This window comes from Neomonachus schauinslandi, chromosome 3, assembly GCF_002201575.2.
Source record: "Neomonachus schauinslandi chromosome 3, ASM220157v2, whole genome shotgun sequence".
In the NCBI taxonomy this organism is placed as follows: domain Eukaryota; kingdom Metazoa; phylum Chordata; class Mammalia; order Carnivora; family Phocidae; genus Neomonachus; species Neomonachus schauinslandi.
Window position 1 is genome coordinate 159,003,259 of NC_058405.1, and position 18,439 is coordinate 159,021,697.

General features: G+C 37.2%; 1 protein-coding gene across 1 annotated transcript in view; it reads right to left on the reverse strand.

Annotated features, from left to right (window-relative positions):
* The window catches only part of ORC2 (origin recognition complex subunit 2), a 43,870-nt gene that overhangs the window by 15,514 nt on the left and 9,917 nt on the right, over nt 1-18,439 (reverse strand). The window contains exons 5-10 of the mRNA XM_021703098.2: nt 13,798-13,887; nt 9,377-9,469; nt 8,799-8,830; nt 5,332-5,392; nt 3,027-3,220; nt 1,718-1,816 (exon numbers count right to left, since the gene is read on the reverse strand). Of these exons, the coding sequence (XP_021558773.1) occupies nt 1,718-1,816; nt 3,027-3,220; nt 5,332-5,392; nt 8,799-8,830; nt 9,377-9,469; nt 13,798-13,887 (569 nt within the window). The remainder of the gene's footprint in view (nt 1-1,717; nt 1,817-3,026; nt 3,221-5,331; nt 5,393-8,798; nt 8,831-9,376; nt 9,470-13,797; nt 13,888-18,439) is intronic.

The window sequence follows — 18,439 nt, forward strand, 5'->3', positions numbered from 1 at the left end:
GTTTTTTGGTTTTTTCTTTTAGATTTTATTTTTAAGAGGCACCTGGGTGGCTCAGTTGGATAAGCATCCAACTCTTGATCTCAGCCCAGTTCTTGATCTCAGGGTCGTGAAAGTGTGAAGAGGACTTAAAATTAAGTAAATAAGTAAGTAAATAAGATTTTATTTTATTTTATTTTTTTAAGATTTTATTTATTTATTTGAGAGAGAGAGAGAATGAGAGACAGAGAGCATGAGAGGGAGGAGGGTCAGAGGGAGAAGCAGACTCCCTGCCGAGCAGGGAGCCCGATGCGGGACTCAGTCCCGGGACTCCAGGATCATGACCTGAGCTGAAGGCAGTCGCTTAACCAACTGAGCCACCAGGCGCCCAAGATTTTATTTTTAAGTAATCTCCACACCCAATGTGGGACTCAAACTCACAATCCCAAGATCAAGAGTCACATGCTCTACTGACTGAGCCAGCCAGACACCCCAATATGGTAAAGTTTTTTAAAGGATAACGTAAATAAACTGAGAAAGGTACATTGCCCTGTACCCAAAACTTAGAAATTCATGCTGGTGAATCAAACACAGCTCACTTTCTGAAATGAAAACTCTAGCAAAAAGCTGTATATGCATTTTACTTTGGCGCTACCATGTTTCCATGATTCTATCCCTTAAGTAAAATATTTTTTTAATACTAAAGGGTCGAGTTGGTTAGCTATGTCCACAGTCAATGAAAGACCTTCCCTTCCCTCATTATTGGTAACAGCTGTTCCTTTCATTTTAGGTCTTTCAGCATCTCAGTCCTATGAAATCCTGCTTTGACTCTAGACCCATGTATCCTTCTCCCATGTTGCTTATATAGAAATACATGCACTAAGCAGATGTTAGTTCTGTCTGCTCCCTGGAACAACTTGGCTTCTTGACATGTTTTCAGCTAGTCTCTGATCTGAATCTGATTACCAATAAGCCAGGTAACAAAAACAACCATATAGCATCAGGTCTTCTAGGTCATAGCAGCTTACCCTATATTCTCCTCTTTTCTGTATCTGTGAAAAGCCCTGTATACCTTAGAAAATTGCAAAAATTCTAGTTTACAAGTAATAAGTCTCAATACACTTTGAGCCAATAACAATTTCTTCTTGACTCAGATTATCAACCTCACTTTCTACTCAAAGATTTTCTCACTCAATTGAGTTCTGTCTTGTCTCTCAGGGAGGTATCAGTCAAAACCCTGAATATAACTGGTATTTTTTATAAAATAAGATACCAGAACCATAGTATATAACCTTGTTACCTTACAGTACTGAGCAGGTTTTTCCATAATATCAAGAAGCAGATCTGCTCTGCTCTTTGCAAGGTTTGTAACTAAAAGAGTCAGGTCACAGTCTATTTTACAACCAGTGTGCAGTTCAATGAATATGTGGGTTAAAGAATAACAGATTAATGCTACATGGATATCAAAGAAACTATGGCCTGATGATTATCATAAATCCTGAAGAAATGATAAAGTAATTAGAGAAAAAAAATTTAATTATAGTATGTCAAACAGAATTCAAGTGAACCATTTACCATTTTATATAATAAAATATGTAATAGGTCACATTAATTTGTGTTTCATTTTATCAGGACAATAATTCTGTTTGTGTAAACTTACCCTTCAAATTTGTTGTTTATGCAGTGTACTTTTTAGCTCACAATAAAAAAAAAATGTAGAAGTAACTTCCTTACAACATACCTGATCCAGTTTAGCTCGCTTTAGTTTCTGCAGTGTTCTGTCAGAGGTTAAAACTTTTGAACTGCTATGAGCTTCAAAATATTCTTCTACCAAATCACTCTGAAAGTGGATAGAGCAAAATCAATTCTTAGTTTCAGATATTTTTAAACATTAAAAAAAAATTTTTTTTTTAAGATTTTATTTATTTGAGAGGGAGAGGGAGAGAGGAGGAGAGAGAGAGAGAGAGAGTGCATGCAAGCAAGAGCACAAGAGGTGGGAGAGGGACAAGCAGACTCCCCACGGAGTAGGGAGCCCGATGCAGGGCTCAATCCCAGGATCCTGGGATCATGACCTGAGCCACCCAGGCATCCCTAGATGTTTGTTTTATACCAAAACTAGACAGTAACATTAGCATAAAATAGGATATGTGAAATTCTTTACTTGGCACCACTTTCTTTTTGAAGCAACAATACAGATTAAGGAACAAGGACATTTACTTCTAGTAGGAAAACTGAGTAACTCTTAGGGGTCATAAAAGTTAAAGAAATGACTAGATTGAAGTAGTCTGAAACGATTCCTAAGTTCCAACATAAAAACTCCAACATAAAATTTCCATTCAGACTTAAAGAAAAGGGAGTTTTACCTATCGGGACCTTCATTTTGCCTCACAGTTCTAACAAATCCTTTAACATCAGGACAGTCGAAGAACTGAAAATGAGGAGGATATCAACAGTAAAGTAAAAGACCTGCCTACCGTTCCAGTAAAATGGCTCACTACTTGTTCTGCGGACTTGGGGCAGGACTAACCTCCATGGTGGTAAGAAGGGATGGAAAACCTTTCAAGCAGTAGGCTTCCTAGACTGCTCTGAATCTTTATACAGAACACCAGATAATTAGTCTTTTCTCAGGCCATGGTGCATACAATGTTCTTCCAAACAACTCAACATGGATCCACAGCCACTTCACTTACTATTTATATTGACTTGAATATATCAACAATGTTCCAAAAACAAAACTATATAAAAAGTATTCACTGAGAAGTTTTGCTTCCAATTATCCAATCAAAATTTATTTAAAAGCTCATTTTTATACAACTGAATTGAGATGTCACCTTTAGCATATGGCACTGATACATGAATATGAATGCAGACAGGCCAAAATAGAAAGTTCAGAAATAGATGCAAATATAGATAGGCATTTATGCAAAAGGCTGAGAAAATATAGAAGTAAAGAAAAATTATGTTGATCCCCCATTTGAATCTCTTCTTTTAGGGTAGCTTAGCTTTAAGATACTACATAATTTTTCTTTAAGGTTAAAGACTCCACTTACTGTTTTATCTCTTTTCATTTTCTTAGAAGGTGTTTCTTTGCAAATAGGAGCTGAAAGGGCTCTATTCTGAGATGGAATCTTTTGGCTCAATATGACTTCATTAGTGTCCTCTTCATATTCTTGTGCAACCCCGTCATCATCTTCTGAGTTGGAAGCAGAATATTCACTTTCACTGTCAGAATGAGACCTTGGAACTGTGGGGGGGGAAAGCAATTGGGAAAATTTGACAGTCTGACAAGAAAGGCACTGAAGGGTAATGGAAAGAGCGTGGACTTTGAAATAAGAGAATTTCACTCCTGGTTTTGTCATTACTTGCTGATGATTTCACCAGAGCTAGTTATTATGTAAAGTTTTCTGAGCACCAGTTTCCTCATTTATCAAATGAGGCTCATAGTGCCTAATTTAATGAACCATTGGGAAGATCACATTGAAAGATATGTAAAGCAACCAACAATGCCTCACACTCAGGAACTGTGGCCGAAACTGTCAATCATACCTAGTATCATTTCTTTTCTTCTTCCTTGCTAACGAACTCCAATTTTGTAAAATGTGGCAATGTGTCTCACCCTAAGGAATAAATAATCATGGTAATTATCTTTTCCTCTGCCAGATACTTGTTTTCCCAGCCTCTTTTGCAACCAGGATTGGCTATGTAACCCTCCGATCAATGAAACTTGAGGGGAAATTAGAAGCTTCTGGGAAAGATTTCTCTCACTTATAGAGGGAAAGCCCCTTATTTATACCAATAGCTTAGAGGTAAAGAAGCCATTTGCAATATGAAGCATCAAACCTAAAGATGAAAAATGCTGATGGGAGAACAAGAAGACTGGAAGAACGGAGGTCCTTTCTGACACTGCTGACTTACCTCAACCATGGAACGGTGTATCCCTAGATTGTTCGTATCACATCGACTTTTCATGATGTGAGATAACTGTCTAAGGCTTAAGCCATTATTGTAGAATTTTCTGTTGCTGCCTATACAGAAAATGCCATCCTAACTGACTCCATATATGGTAGCTACTATTATAAGTATTACTAATACATAGGACATTCCATCCCAGAGCTGATACAAGAATTTTATTTTTAAACAAACCATAGCAACCTCCACTACTCCCCAGAAATAATAAAGCTAGTTTTATACTCATAAAGTAAGGACAAAACTAGTTTTATACTCAACAAATAAGTATAAAACTTTTATAAAAAGTTAACTTCCAAAATATGAGTGAAAGAACTTTAACCAAATCAGTGTAGCAATTCTGAACAACAGATATATTTCAGAATATCTAGAGTCAGCATATAATAAATATAGATCTAAAGGAAGAAAAAAAAAAAGGACTTGATTTTGTGGGCATATACTTTAGCAGATTCATATTTGCACTGACTGCTGCCCATGGTAGATGCTTGGGTTAGAAGTATCAGGAGGAACCAGAAAATGCTTCCACCTCATTTACATGTATACCTCCTACATGTTTGGTGGTGACTGAGAAGGAAGAGGAAATTTTCCTACTCTCTAAAAAGGATGATTCTTGATCTCAGGGTCATGAGTTCAAGCCCCATGGTGGGCCTAGAGCTTACTTAAAAAAAAAAAGATAGGGGCACCTGGGTGGCTCAGTCAGTTGGGCATCCGACTCACTCTTGATTTCGGCTCAGGTCCTCATCTCAGGATGGTGAGATGGAGCCCCACATAGAGCTCCGGAGCTCCACGCTCCACAGGGAGTCAGCTTCCCCCACCCCCCAGCCCCATGCACTCTCTCAAATGAATAAATCTTTTTTTTTTTTTTAAAGATTTTATTTATTTATTTGACAGAGAGACAGCGAGTGCAGGAACACAAGCAGGGGGAGTGGGAGAGGGAGAAGCAGGCTTCCCGCTGAGCAGGGAGCCCAATGTGGGGCTCGATCCCGGGATCCTGGGGTCATGACCTGAGCCAAAGGCAGACACTTAAACAACTGAGCCACCCAGGCGCCCCTCAAATGAATAAATCTTTAAAAAAAATAAATTTTAAAAAAAGATAACAACAGCTAACACCTGTGAAACACATATCAAGGTCAAGCACTATGTGCTTTACTAAAGTTTACTAAGCACTTCTGACATCTTTTATTTCCATTATTTTCAGAACAACTCCAGGGCTAGAACAATTATTATCCCTATTTTGTAAATGAAAAACCTGAGCCACACAGAGGTCTCAGTAAGTGGCAGGCCAAAGACAAAAAACAAGCAGTCTAAGACTAGAACCTATACACTAAACCATCACTGCCCCCTTTTAGGTGCTTTTTATAAAAACTCAGTTTAAAAAGAAATACATACCTATTAATCTTTTCCTTAGACCACTAGGTGCTGTTGACAGAAATTCACTTTTATCGCTGTTCTGTTTAAAAATAAAGCAAAACAGTTTCAATAATCAAATCATAATGATGACATGTAAATTAATGATGGATGAGTGAAAGAGGCTAGACAAGAAAAATATTTTGTTTTCAATAGACTACCTTGGAATTAGAAGACAATGACAAATGACTCTGTTAGGAAAAAACAGCAGAAAGCAACAAAAACAATACAACAAATTCCAAAGGATTCCTAGAGTGATTGTAGAAGTTGTATTCCAGACATCTATAAAGTACTTTTTATTACGTAAAGAAAAAAAATAAGTATATGAAGAATTAGCCTTTTGAACCACTTTCACCCATCAGACTAGCAGAATATTTTTTTTAAAAATTGATATCAAAAAAAAAAAAATTCTCGAAAAAATTGATAATATCCAGTGATAATGAGTAAGTGAAGAAATGGGCACTCCTATGCATATGGCAGTGGGCCTTTTAATGTGCTTGAAATTTACTTGTGTTAAAGTATTACCTTCTGTGAGGAGGCGAGAAAGAGATCTATACATTTTACTCCATTATGTTAAAATTTTTTGAACACTACAGACATATAAAGTCTGTTTTTCTTTTCCTCACAGAATATAATACTCTAACACCAAGAAATTTCTGGCACATTAAAATGCCCACTGTTGTATACATGTTAATATTTAACAGTATTGATAAAAAGATAAATTCCCTGTGTTATTTTGGCAATATGAAATTATGACGAAAAATTGAAGTCTATTGTCTTGTGATAGGTTGTTGGTGCTAGTTTCAAATGTTAATACATTCTGATTTGGGATATTAAGAATAGTACTATAGGGGCGCCTGGGTGGCTCAGTCGTTAAGCATCTGCCTTCGGCTCAGGTCATGATCCCAGGGTCCTGGGATCGAGCCCCACATCGGGCTCCCTGCTCAGCGGGAAGCCTGCTTCTCCCTCTCCCACTCCCCCTGCTTGTGTTCCCTCTCTCCCTGTCTGTCAGATAAATAAATAAAATCTTTAAAAAAAAAAAAAGTACTATAATAAATGAACTGAACCCAATGGGTTTATAAAGTATACAAACTTTCTTGATCCAGATCCTTAAAAAATGTTTTTATATTTTGCACATCTTGATCCACATGTGCACACAGTATACAACTGAAACAATTTATTATGAAATAATACTTACAAAATAGACATTTTCAATTTTATTCTATCTCATTTTTTAAACTGCAGGTCATAAACTCATCTCAAGACTGAAAGTTGAGACAGCCTGCCTCCATACAGATTAATTATCAGGTATGAGAACACCTGTGTCAAAATAACCATTTTGGAAAATTCTTGCTCAAAAAGGTAAGGCTATAAACTAATAAATAACTTCAGTGTTTGCTACAGAAAGTTTTGCAAACTAACTTATCTAGACAGTTTGCTCATTTGGGCAACCTGTTTTCCCATCAGGATAATAGATGACTCAGCAGGGCAACAAGTTTATCAAACAATAGTTCATTCATCAGGACTCAGTTTAAGACCCTCTCTTTTAATTCTTAATTGCAGGAAACAAACTGAGGGTTGCTGGAATGGGGGGTGGGGTGGGAGGGATGGGGTGACTGGGTGATAGACACTGGGGAGGGTATGTGCTCTGGTAAGCGCTGTGAATTGTGCAAGACTGTTGAATCTCAGATCTGTACCTCTGAAACAAATAATGCAATATATGTTAAGAAAAAAAAAAAGAAGAAGAAGGTAGCAGGAGGGGAAGAATGAAGCAGGGGAAATCGGAGGGGTAGACGAACCATGAGAGACGATGGACTCTGAAAAACAAACTGAGGGTTCTAGAGGGGAGGGGGGTGGGAGGATGGGTTAGCCTGGTGATGGGTATTGAGGAGGACACATTCTGCATGGAGCACTGGGTGTTATGCACAAACAATGAATCATGGAATACTACATCTAAAACTAATGATGTAATGTATGGGGATTAACATAAGAATAAAAAATAAATTAATTAATTAATTAAAAAAAAAAGACCCTCTCTTTTCTGTGTCCACCAATCCTCAAATATCTTGTAATGAGTTTTGTCTTATATCAGTTTCCCATCTTGATAGCTGTGCCTGAAGCCTTTTGAGTCCAGATCCCCAAGCCCTATACATATTCTCTCCTGAACCCCGTCCCTTCTAAGTGCACTAAGACTGCCACTGGGATGTTGTCTCTTACTGTGGTAGGTTTTCTGATGGTTTCTTGGGGTAATTGACAAGATCCACTTATGTGTTGTGATCCACACCTTGAAAAAGAACGTGCTAATATATCTATATTCTTGACTGGATTATGGGAATGAGTTTTATTCTTTCATAGTGATACAGTATACAAGATATAATACAGGAAAAAAGCATTATCAAAGACAAAAGAGGCTCTAACATGTCTAATCGCACATCTAGACTTGCCTAAATAGGACATTTGCACATAGGCCATAACCATGGCCCTGAATGTCTATACTCATTCTTATAAGGGGTTCCCCAAACTTAGCCTATGCACAATTCCAGGCATGTCTAAATTTATAGCCATCCAAGCCTGGACACACTCACCACTCACATACTCATTGTACTGGATTCGTCCATGCCCATCTGGGCTTGCTCATATCCAGACAGGGCCACTTGACAAGGCATAATGAAAAAACAAAATCACAAAAACACAAAGGAGAGGATAAAAATTGTCAATTCTTTTCAGCTACCCTAGAACAAATTTACCAAAACCAACTTTGTTTTTTTTTTTTTTAAAGATTTTATTTTATTTATTTGAGAGAGAGAGAATGAGAGACAGAGAGCATGAGAGGGAGGAGGGTCAGAGGGAGAAGCAGACTCCCCGCCGAGCAGGGAGCCCGATGCGGGACTCGATCCCGGGACTCCAGGATCATGACCTGAGCCGAAGGCAGTCGCTTAAACAACTGAGCCACCCAGGCGCCCCCAACTTTGTTTTCAAATGTAAATTATGAAAGGATATATTAATGGATTTAATGGATCTTGGCATTAGTCCCTCAAGAAACAAAAGAACACTATGTATAAAAGCAAAGCAAAGCAAAGCAAAACAAAACCAAACCAAACCCATAAAATTTCCAGGCCAGCTCTACTAAGATGAAAATACGCAGGGATAGTTCTGACATAGAAACAGCACAGCAGGGGCACCTGGGTGGCTCAGATGGGTAAGCGTCTCTACATAGCAGTTTGGTGTAGAAGACCTTGCTTCATTTTTCATCTTTTCTCCTTCCCAGTTAGATGAACTTAAGACAAGTCACTTCACCTCTCTGAACCTCAGATGCTTCATCTGATATAAGGTGTCTAATTGGCAAATACCTGTAACTTGTAAAGCACTATATAAATTAAGAGATGAAGTGGCTATTTTTCATGTCCTTGTAACACTGAAGTTTTTGCTTATTTTCAGTCATTGCTTACCTTCAACTGAACTTTGTCTGAAGCAGAATGCCCTAAAGAATAAAACAAAAAGGCATTACTTACCATAAGTACTTCAATTTTCATCTAGTCTAGTGTCATTAAACTGCTCCACAATTCTCCACCAACTGTGACTTCCAAACCCCCAAAGCCTTATTTCAAAGAGAATGTGGCTAAAGCAAATCCTCCATGAACACTTGGCTTACTCAAGCAAATGATAATAGGGTTTTTTTTTTAATTAACATATAATGTATTATTTGTTTCAGGGGTACAGGTCTGTGATTCGACAGTCTTACACAACACACAGCGCTCACCACAACACATACCCTCCGATAATAGGGTTTTAAGAGTGTTTCTAATTGGCCCTGTCAATTTGCACAACTTCAATCAGCAGTTATTTCCCCCTTTTGTTGATAGCTAAATATGGGCATACTAAGGCACAAATTGGGTATTAACTGCATTTTGCTGAATGAATTTTCAGAACAGAAAAGAATATATAACAATGCATTTAGACAAGGAATTCAAGCATAACTTGAAGCAACTATGAAAACTCTATTCAAAGAACTGAGGTAAAATCTTACCCTTACTACACTGAGGAATGTTTATCATAATTTCAGGATCATTCTTCAAACTGAATGAAACATTTTTTCTTGGTGTTTTTGCTAGTTCTGAAGCTGTAAACAGACAAAAGAAATATATAAAACAATCTTTAATGGATGACAGCAGATGAAGGGGGAAAGAGCTTTATTTCACTTATAAAGCTCTTTTTTTTAAAAAAGATTCATTTATTTTAGATGGAGAGAGAGAGACAGAGCGCACATGTGCTCAAGAGTACGGGGAGGGGTGGAGGGAGAGAATCTTCAAGCAGACTCCCACTGAGTGCGGAGCCTGACGTGGGACTCAATCCCATGACCCATGAGACCTGAGCCAAGATCAAGAGTTGGTTGCTTAACCAACTGAGCCACCCAGGTGCCCTTCGCTTACATAAATTCTTAGGGGAAAAAAAAAGAAACCTGCCTGCTACTATTACCAGGAAGATAAATAAACCTACCCATATTAAGAGTACTGCCTCTTACCTTCATTTGCTATGTTCCAAGCATCTTAAGTCTTCTTTCAATTATCTACAGGTGTCTCAAGAAAATACAAATAAACAGTTTTGACCTTACTGCTTTCTATAATTGTCATTCTCTCTCCCTCTCCTCTCCAAAGGCAATTTTACACTCTTTCCATTTCTTTAACATATATATTTGAGGCATATCTTTCCTAGGGGTAAGAATGGCCAGAAAATAAGGATCTAAAATCAAATGGAAGCTGTGTATATTTAAAATTTTATGCTTTAAAAACTCTTAAATCTCCCATCACACGTGGTATATTTTATTTTGTGTCTAAAACTCTATAATACATGTGAATAACATATAAAATTTAATATAGCATTGAACAGATGGCTGTTTCTTCAATTGAACATCAGATTAAATAGTTGGCTTCTAAAATATAGGGCCATTTTAAAGGAAAACTAAAATCTTTACCTTTAAAGATACTTACTTTCTCAGTAGCGTGAGAGGCATGTGGAATGAAGCCTAACTAAGGAATAGATTTATATTTCCCAATTTAACACACACTGGCACGTTGTTCACTGAGAAGAAAGTGAACATTATATCCCCATTTTTTTTTAAAGGAGAAAGTACACTTGAATTTGTGTAAGTTAAAGCCACTTCACTCAAACTCTTCCTGTTTCAGTTTTATCCTCCAAACTTGAAATTGATCCAAAATACTCTGACAGTCCCCACAAATGTACTGCCTTCTTTTTTAACTAACCTCCTCAGTCTTCTGTATCATTCACTAGAGGTTTTTTTTTTCTTTCTTTGAAATTATTCCTCCGTTTGGGTTCTATGACATTATTCCGGCCCCCAGCTATTGCTGGTAGCTATTCCATCTCTTCCCTGCTGTCTCCTCTACACATTCTCTCTCTAAGTATGCCTAAAAATCAGCCCTTTGCTTTCTCTTTACACCAGAATAATGTACTATGTTTGGATTAAAGGCTGTTGACCCAAAGGATAGGAAAAAAAAACTTCACATCAACAAAAAGCGACATAAGCACAAAGTAATTTAGCTGGGATCATTTTGGTTATATGTTGCAACATGGAAAAATTCTGTTTTTAAGTAACTATTAAACTACAAAAGGGAAGGAAAAGGAAGAATTGAAGAGGAAAAAGAATAAAAGACAGTTAATCACATATGGCTATTGACTCTACTAATAAAAAATTGGGGCATATATTCTGTATCTTTTTCATTTTTCTAATAATTCATTTGTATTGTATTTTACACAACTGGCCTGCAACATATTGGAAATTTTATTTATTTATTTTTAAAGATTTTATTTATTTATTCTGATAGAGAGACAGCGAGAGAGGGAACACAAGCAGGGGGAGTGGGAGAGGGAGAAGCAGGCTTCCCAGTGAGCAGAGAGCCCAACTAGGGGCTCGATCCCAGGACCCTGGGATCATGACCAGAGCCTAAGGCAGACGCTTAACGACTGAGCCACCCAGGGGCCCCATATTGGAAATTTTAAAATAAAATTTTAAAATCTTTGCCTTCTCATTAGGCTATTATTTATCCTATCATCCAATCTATTTTTAATTTCCTAAAGTCATCCCTTTCTACAGGCTCACTGAACTCCTTACTGTCCTCTACTTGGTATTTCTACCTTTGCTCTTTTGTTTGCATTAATTTACTCATCCCAAACATGTATTTTAAAAAGCCTCCCTGTCTAACTCCTATATCTAGTCCTATATCTTCATTAGCCCAATTATATTTAATCATTCATACACAGTAATATATGATTTTATGGCAGGTTAGAGTTATTCAAAAAATACTAAGGCTGGGGCGCCTGGGTGGTTTAGTTGGTTAAGTGTCTGACTTTGGCTCAGGTCATGATATCGGCATCCTGATACCAAGCCCTGCATCGGGCTCTGTGCTTCTCCCTTTCCCTCTCCCTCGGCCCCTGCCCCTGCTCGCACTCTCTCTCAAATAAATAAAATCTTTTTTTTTTTAAAGATTTTACTTATTTATTTGTCAGAGAGAGAGTGCATGCACAAGCAGGGGGAGTGGGCAGAAGGAGAAGCAGGCTCCCCGTGGAGCAAGGAGCCCGATGTGGGACTCAATCCCAGGACCCCAGGACCATGACCTGAGCCGAAGGCAGACACTTAACCAACTGAGCCACCCAGGCGTCCTTCAAATAAATAAAACCTTTATAAAAAAAAATACTAAGGCCTTCTACTTCACTGATATAATCAGATGTAAACACAATTAGCAACAATACTTAGTAAGTCAAAGAAACTCTTTAAAGAGCATTACAACTAAACATGAGTCCTAACTAAATAGATTTTAGAAAGTATGATCAATCTCAAATTAACCAGAAAACCATCTTTTCATGACTGTATATATTTTTTCTTTTTAAAATTTCAGAGAGAGAGAGAGCACAAGCAGGGGGAGCAGCAGGCAGAGGGAGAAGCAGGCTCCCTGCCTGAGCAGGGAGCCCGATGCGGGGCTCGATCCCAGGACCCTGGCATCATGACCTGAGCTGAAGGCAGACGCCCAACCGACTGAGCGACCCAGGTGCCCCCATGACTATATATTTCTTTCATTTATGATGACAGAAATGTACAACATAACAATGCTTAAGTTTCTTGCAGCCCATATAATGTAAGACATACATCATGGTTATTATATGCATGTTGATTATCTACTTGGAGAACTTCTACTTGATTACTCTTCTGGGGCTCCTCTCCACTATTAGTTCTCTTTCTCCAATGTTCTTTGTCCTATTTCATGGTTCTGGGGTTTCAGGTTAGTCTTGGTGTCTATCTGATCCTTTCTCTAATAATTGTTTTAACATTTGTTCTCTGGTTTCCCAGAGATCCTACTCAGAATGCAGTCATTTTTTACAGGTTGAAAAACTTTCAATTTCTTGATGTGGATTATAAACACTAAGAAACAGATCAGTTAATGTAAATTATTGTACATACCATGCTAGCTTCAAAATTAATAATGAATTTCATATTATACCTTTTGGAAAAACTGAATTTTGCAAGTGATTAAACATTATTATGTTCTATAACATAGGTCTTATAATTACTTATATGTCCCTCATCAGTGTCAACACTTAAGTTTTTCACTTGATCTTGAATGTTTACCTGGTTACTGGCCAGAATGATTGCATAAAAATACACCACTTCAGAAATATATGTTGGTGTTCTGTAATTATACATTATAAGCCCTATTAAACAACTATTACATTTTACCGGGTAGTTAATTATTATTCCCTTACTCTTGACTTCTTGGTGTTCCCAAACCTTCATATACTTATGGACCTCAATTTTCAAACTGCTTTCACATGTTATTTCCCTTCCTCAAAGCTTTCAAATCTGACCCCTCATACCACAGAACCCAAATAAAGTGCCATCTGAATTTTAACTGGATTGACAGTTTAATTTTAATGTTAAATGTAATTTATTTTAGTCTGGTTTTTCTAAAAATCAGTAATTCATGTGTAATTAGTGTAAGTGGCAAATTGAGTACGAAAATGTCACAATAGCCCATTTGTAACAATTTTATAGTTTTCTACAATATATTTTTCTTTTCTTTTAAAGATTTTATTTATTTATTTGACAGAGAGAGACACAGCAAGAGAGGGAACACAAGCAGGGGGAGGGGGAAAGGGAGAAGTAGGCCTCCTGCCAAGCAGGGAGCCTGCTTCTCCCTCTGACCCTCCCCCCTCTCATGTGCTCTCTCTCATTCTCTCTGTCTCAAATAAATAAAATAAAATAAAATAAAATAAAAACAAAACCTATCTGAGAACAGAAGACACATATGAGCATGAAAAACTGACTATGTATGCTTGAAAATGTGATATAAAATGACATCCCTCATTCTTCTAGGGAATGCAATAAGATGATAACTGTGGAGAATGTGGTTAAATACACCTTTTAGAAAAGCAACATACCTAATTTGGCCATCTTTTCAGAGTGTTTTCTATTCTGAAAAGAATAAACTTTATTCCCACCATCTGCAGCAGAGCCATTTTTCAAGGATTCTGAAAGAGAAAATGCAGTATGTTTTGGAAAAATAAGCAAAATTAACAGAAAAAAAGATAAAACCTTAAGATTTGCACCCCCCCACTGTCTTGCATAAAGGTTTAATACATTATTTATACATAAAATATTTTAAAACACACAAGAGAACGGTTTATATAAATTTGAAACACAGAAAACATATTATTCTTCATGAGTACACAAAAATAAAAAAAAAAAACCCACCCAGCCCCCCCCCCCCCCCCCCCAATAAACCCCTCCGGACTAGAGGGATATCCATTCAATTCATGATAGTGTTGCCCGAGGAGGGAAAACTGAAGGGACTCAAATAGGTTTTCTTCTTGAAGCAAACACGCAAAGTACAATTGAGCTAATTGAGGTTGAGATTTAAATCATTGTTACATGGTGGAAGCTCTCTTACTCCCTCTCAAGATAGTTACTTAATTTCACTCTTCAATCATCCCTTTAAATAACAGCTGCTACCTATAACATACCAGATACTCATGGCTAGTAGCCTACTCTCTGGCACAGCAATTCTCCAAGTGTGGTGGCGTCAGGTCTCTCAGGTCCCCGAGGCCAAAACTATTTCATAACACTAAGACATTATTTGACTTTTTCTCAAACAAGAGTGGAGAGTGGGGTATTCCAGAGACTACATTATGTGTGATGACAGCACCATCCTGTGGGTTAACGGAATGTGTGAAGCAGATATGAAAATTCAGCTGTCTTGTATTAAGCCAGACATTTGCAAAAATGTAAAACAGTGACTTCTTATTTTCTTTTTGGAAATAATTGTTTTCCGTCTAAATATATTTATGTCAATATGTATTGGGTTTATTATTGTTATTACAAAACAGTGCCAGATTCCAAAGTCAGTGTTCACTATCCTTACTATTTAATAAGAGTCCCCATTTTATATGCACTAATACTTGGCATTATCCAAACTCCTTAATCTTTGCCAGTCGAGTGGGTGTAAAATGAATCTTATGGGGAGAATTGTTTTAATTTCCCTTTTCCTAATCGCTAATGAGGTTGAACATCTTTTCACAACTTTCTTATTTCCAAGGAAGAAATATCTTCTTTATCCTGACTTGTCTTCTCACCTCTTTATGATGACATTTGATGAAGAGAAGTCCTAAATTTTTTTTCAAAGACTGTTTTAAAAGCAGTTTTAGGTTCAGAGCCAATTTGGATAGAAGGTACAGAGATTTCCTATATACTTCCTGCCCTCACAAATGTGCAGTCTCCGCCAGCTACCAACATCCCACACCAGAGTGGTAGATTTGTTACAATCATGAACCTACACTGACACCTCATTAACATCCCAAGTCCATAGCTTATATTAAGGTTCACTTTTTTTTTTAAGATTTATTTATTTGAAAGAAAGAGAGCGCAAGAAGAGAGTATAAGCGGGAAGGAGAGAGAGAAGCAAGCTCCCACTGGGCAGGGAGCCCCAACGTGGGGCTTGATCCCAGGACTCTGGGATCATGACCCGAGCTGAAGGCAGACGCCCAACCGACTGAGCCATCCAGGTGCCCAAGGTTCACTCTTGGTGTGGTATATTCCATAGGGTTTTTTTTTTAAGTTTTTATTTAAATTCTAGTTAGTTAACAGTTAACCAATATAGTTAATATTGGTTGCAGAGGTAGAAATTAGTGATTCAGTGCTTATATGTAATACCCAGTGCTCATCATAACAAGTACCTTCCTTAACACCCATCAACCATTTAGCCCATTCCCCACCCACCTCCCCTCCAGCAACCCTCAATTTGTTCTCTATCGTTAAGAAAGTTAAGAGTCTCTTACGGTTTGCCTCCCTCTTTTTTTTCCCCTTCTTCTATGTTCATGTTTTGTTTCTTAAATCCCACATGAGTGAAATCATACGGTATTTGTCTCTCTGACTTATTTCACTTAGCATAATACATTCTAGCTCCATCCATGTGGTTGCAGATGGCAAGATTTCATTCTTTTTGATAGCATTCTATAGCTTATGACAAAAGTATGATGATATGTATCCACCACTGTAGTATAATACAGAATAGTTTCAAGGCCCTAAAAATTCTCTGTACTCTACCTATTCATACCTCCCAACCCCCGACGCCTGGCAACACTGATCTCTTCACGGTCTTTGTAGTTTTGCCTTTCCTAGAATGTCATATAGTTGGTATCATAGCCAGTAGCCTTTTCAGATTGGCTTCTTTCACTTAGTAATAAGCGTTTAAGGTTCCTCCACATCTTTTCATGTCTTGATAGCTTTTTTTTTAAAGTGCTGAATAATATCCCACTGTATGGATATATCAGTTTATTTATTCTTTGTTAACTTTTTGGTTGCTTCCAAGCCATGGCAATTATGAACGAAGGTTCTATAAACATGTGTGTGCAGGTTTTTGAGTGGAGATAAGTTTTCAACTCATATGAGTAAATACGAAGAAGCACAACTGCTAGATCATATGGTAAGAATATGTTTACTTTGTAAGAAACTGCCAAACTGTCATCCAGTTGTTCCATTTTGCATTCCCACCAGCAATAAATGAGAATTCCGGTTGCTCCACAGATTTGCCAGCATTTGGTGCTGTCAATGTTTTGCACTTGGGCCATTCTAATAGGTGTGTAAGTGGTATCTCATTGTTGTTTTAATTTGCAATTTCCTAATAACATATAATGCTTTTAGTATATTTTCATGTGATTATTTGCCATCTATAGATCTTCTTCAGTGAGATGTCCTGTTCCTCTGCTCATTTTTATTTTTTAAAAGATTTTATTTATTCATTTGCCAGAGAGAGAGAGCACAAGCAGGGGGGAACAGTAAGCAGAGGGAGAAGCAGGCTCCCCGCTGAGTCCTCTGCTCATTTTTAAATCAGGTTATTCATTATCTCATTGTTGAGTTTTAAGAGGTCTTTGTATATTTTGAGTAACATTTCTTTTCTTTAAAGGTTTTATTTATTTGAGAGAGAGCGAGAGAGATCACAGAGGGAGAGGGAGAGGGAGAAGCAGACCCCCCCCCCCTCAGCAGAGAGCCTGATGCGGGGCTCGATCCCAGGACCCGGAGATCATGACCTGAGCCGAAGGCAGACGCTTAACCAACAGAGCTACCCAGGCAGCCCTTGAGTAACATTTCTTTAATAGATGTGTTTTGCAAATATTTTCTCCTAATCTGTGGTTTGTCTTCTTGAGAAGTGCTGAATTTTAATTAGAATATGTCAATCTTTTCTTTTGATTACATTAAACTAAAAAAACCTCTTCTATAATAAAGTCAAAACCATATTCTCTTGTATTTTCTTATAAAAGCATTTACATTTGCTTTTTTTAATGTAAATCTTAAATTAAGGTAATTAACTTGTTTATGATGGGAGGTAGAGATCCAGTTTCTTTTATTCATAAGGATACCCAATTGGCTCAACGCTGTTTACTGACCAGTTCATCCTTAGCTGAGTGATCTTCAATGCTACCTCTCTCATATATCTGATTTTCATGTATGCATGAGTCTGTTTATGGTAAACCTCTCTTTATGTAACTTAAATGTCTGGCACAGAGACAAAATATTTAAAGATACTGAGTGGTTTCTCCGTAAACTAAATTAAATGCTTTAGAAATATTTGATAAAAGTTATTAACTAAAACAAATGGTTTCAAATTAGGTATGGATGAGAAGCCATAGAAGATTTAAGAAAAAAATTTGAAAAAAATATAAAAGCATACTATACCAAGACTGCATTAAAAGTGTCTTTAAATGTACAATCTAATGGAGGGAAAAGAAACCTGAAATCCCAGATGATGCATGCATTATGGATATACTGTCTAAAAAAATCAAACACCAAAATCAAAAGGTAATGCTGTTCTTCAACCAGCTGACCTCTAGCAAACTTCTAATTAAAGAAAAGACTGGGGGGGGGCGCCGCCTGAGTGGCTCAGTGGTTTAAGCATCTGCCTTTGGCTCAGGTCATGATCTCAGGATCCTGAGATCACTGGCATGGGGCTACCTGCTCTGTGGGGAACCTGGTTCTCCCTCTGCCTGCCACTCCCTCTGCTTCTGCGCTTGCTTACTCTCTCAACTAAATAAATAAAATCTTTAAAAAAAGAAAAAAAGACAAGACTGGGGTTTGTGTGTGTGTATGCTTATATATATGCTTATATATAAAAATGTTTCGAGTACAGTAGTTATTTTTGTGATTTTCTGGTTCTGACATTTTGATTGACTAATTAACAGTGGTCTAATCACACTGGCCAAGATTTTACTATAATACATATAAAACTTTTTAACGGGTTTCTAAATTACTCAAAATGCACAAAACCAAAAAACTGTGAATATAAAAACCATGGAAAAATTAAAATGGGTAATAAATGTAAGAAAAAATGTTTAATGCCAATGAGGGATCTTAATACTAGTTGATATAATCTTTCTAGAAAGCAATTTGGCAATATGTATGCCTTATAAAGTTGATACACCTTCACCAATAATTCTACTGCTAGGAGTCTCTTATGAAGAAATAAAAGATCTAAACAAAGATTTATATCCAAAGATAATCACTACTGCATTTGTTACAATAAAAATTTAG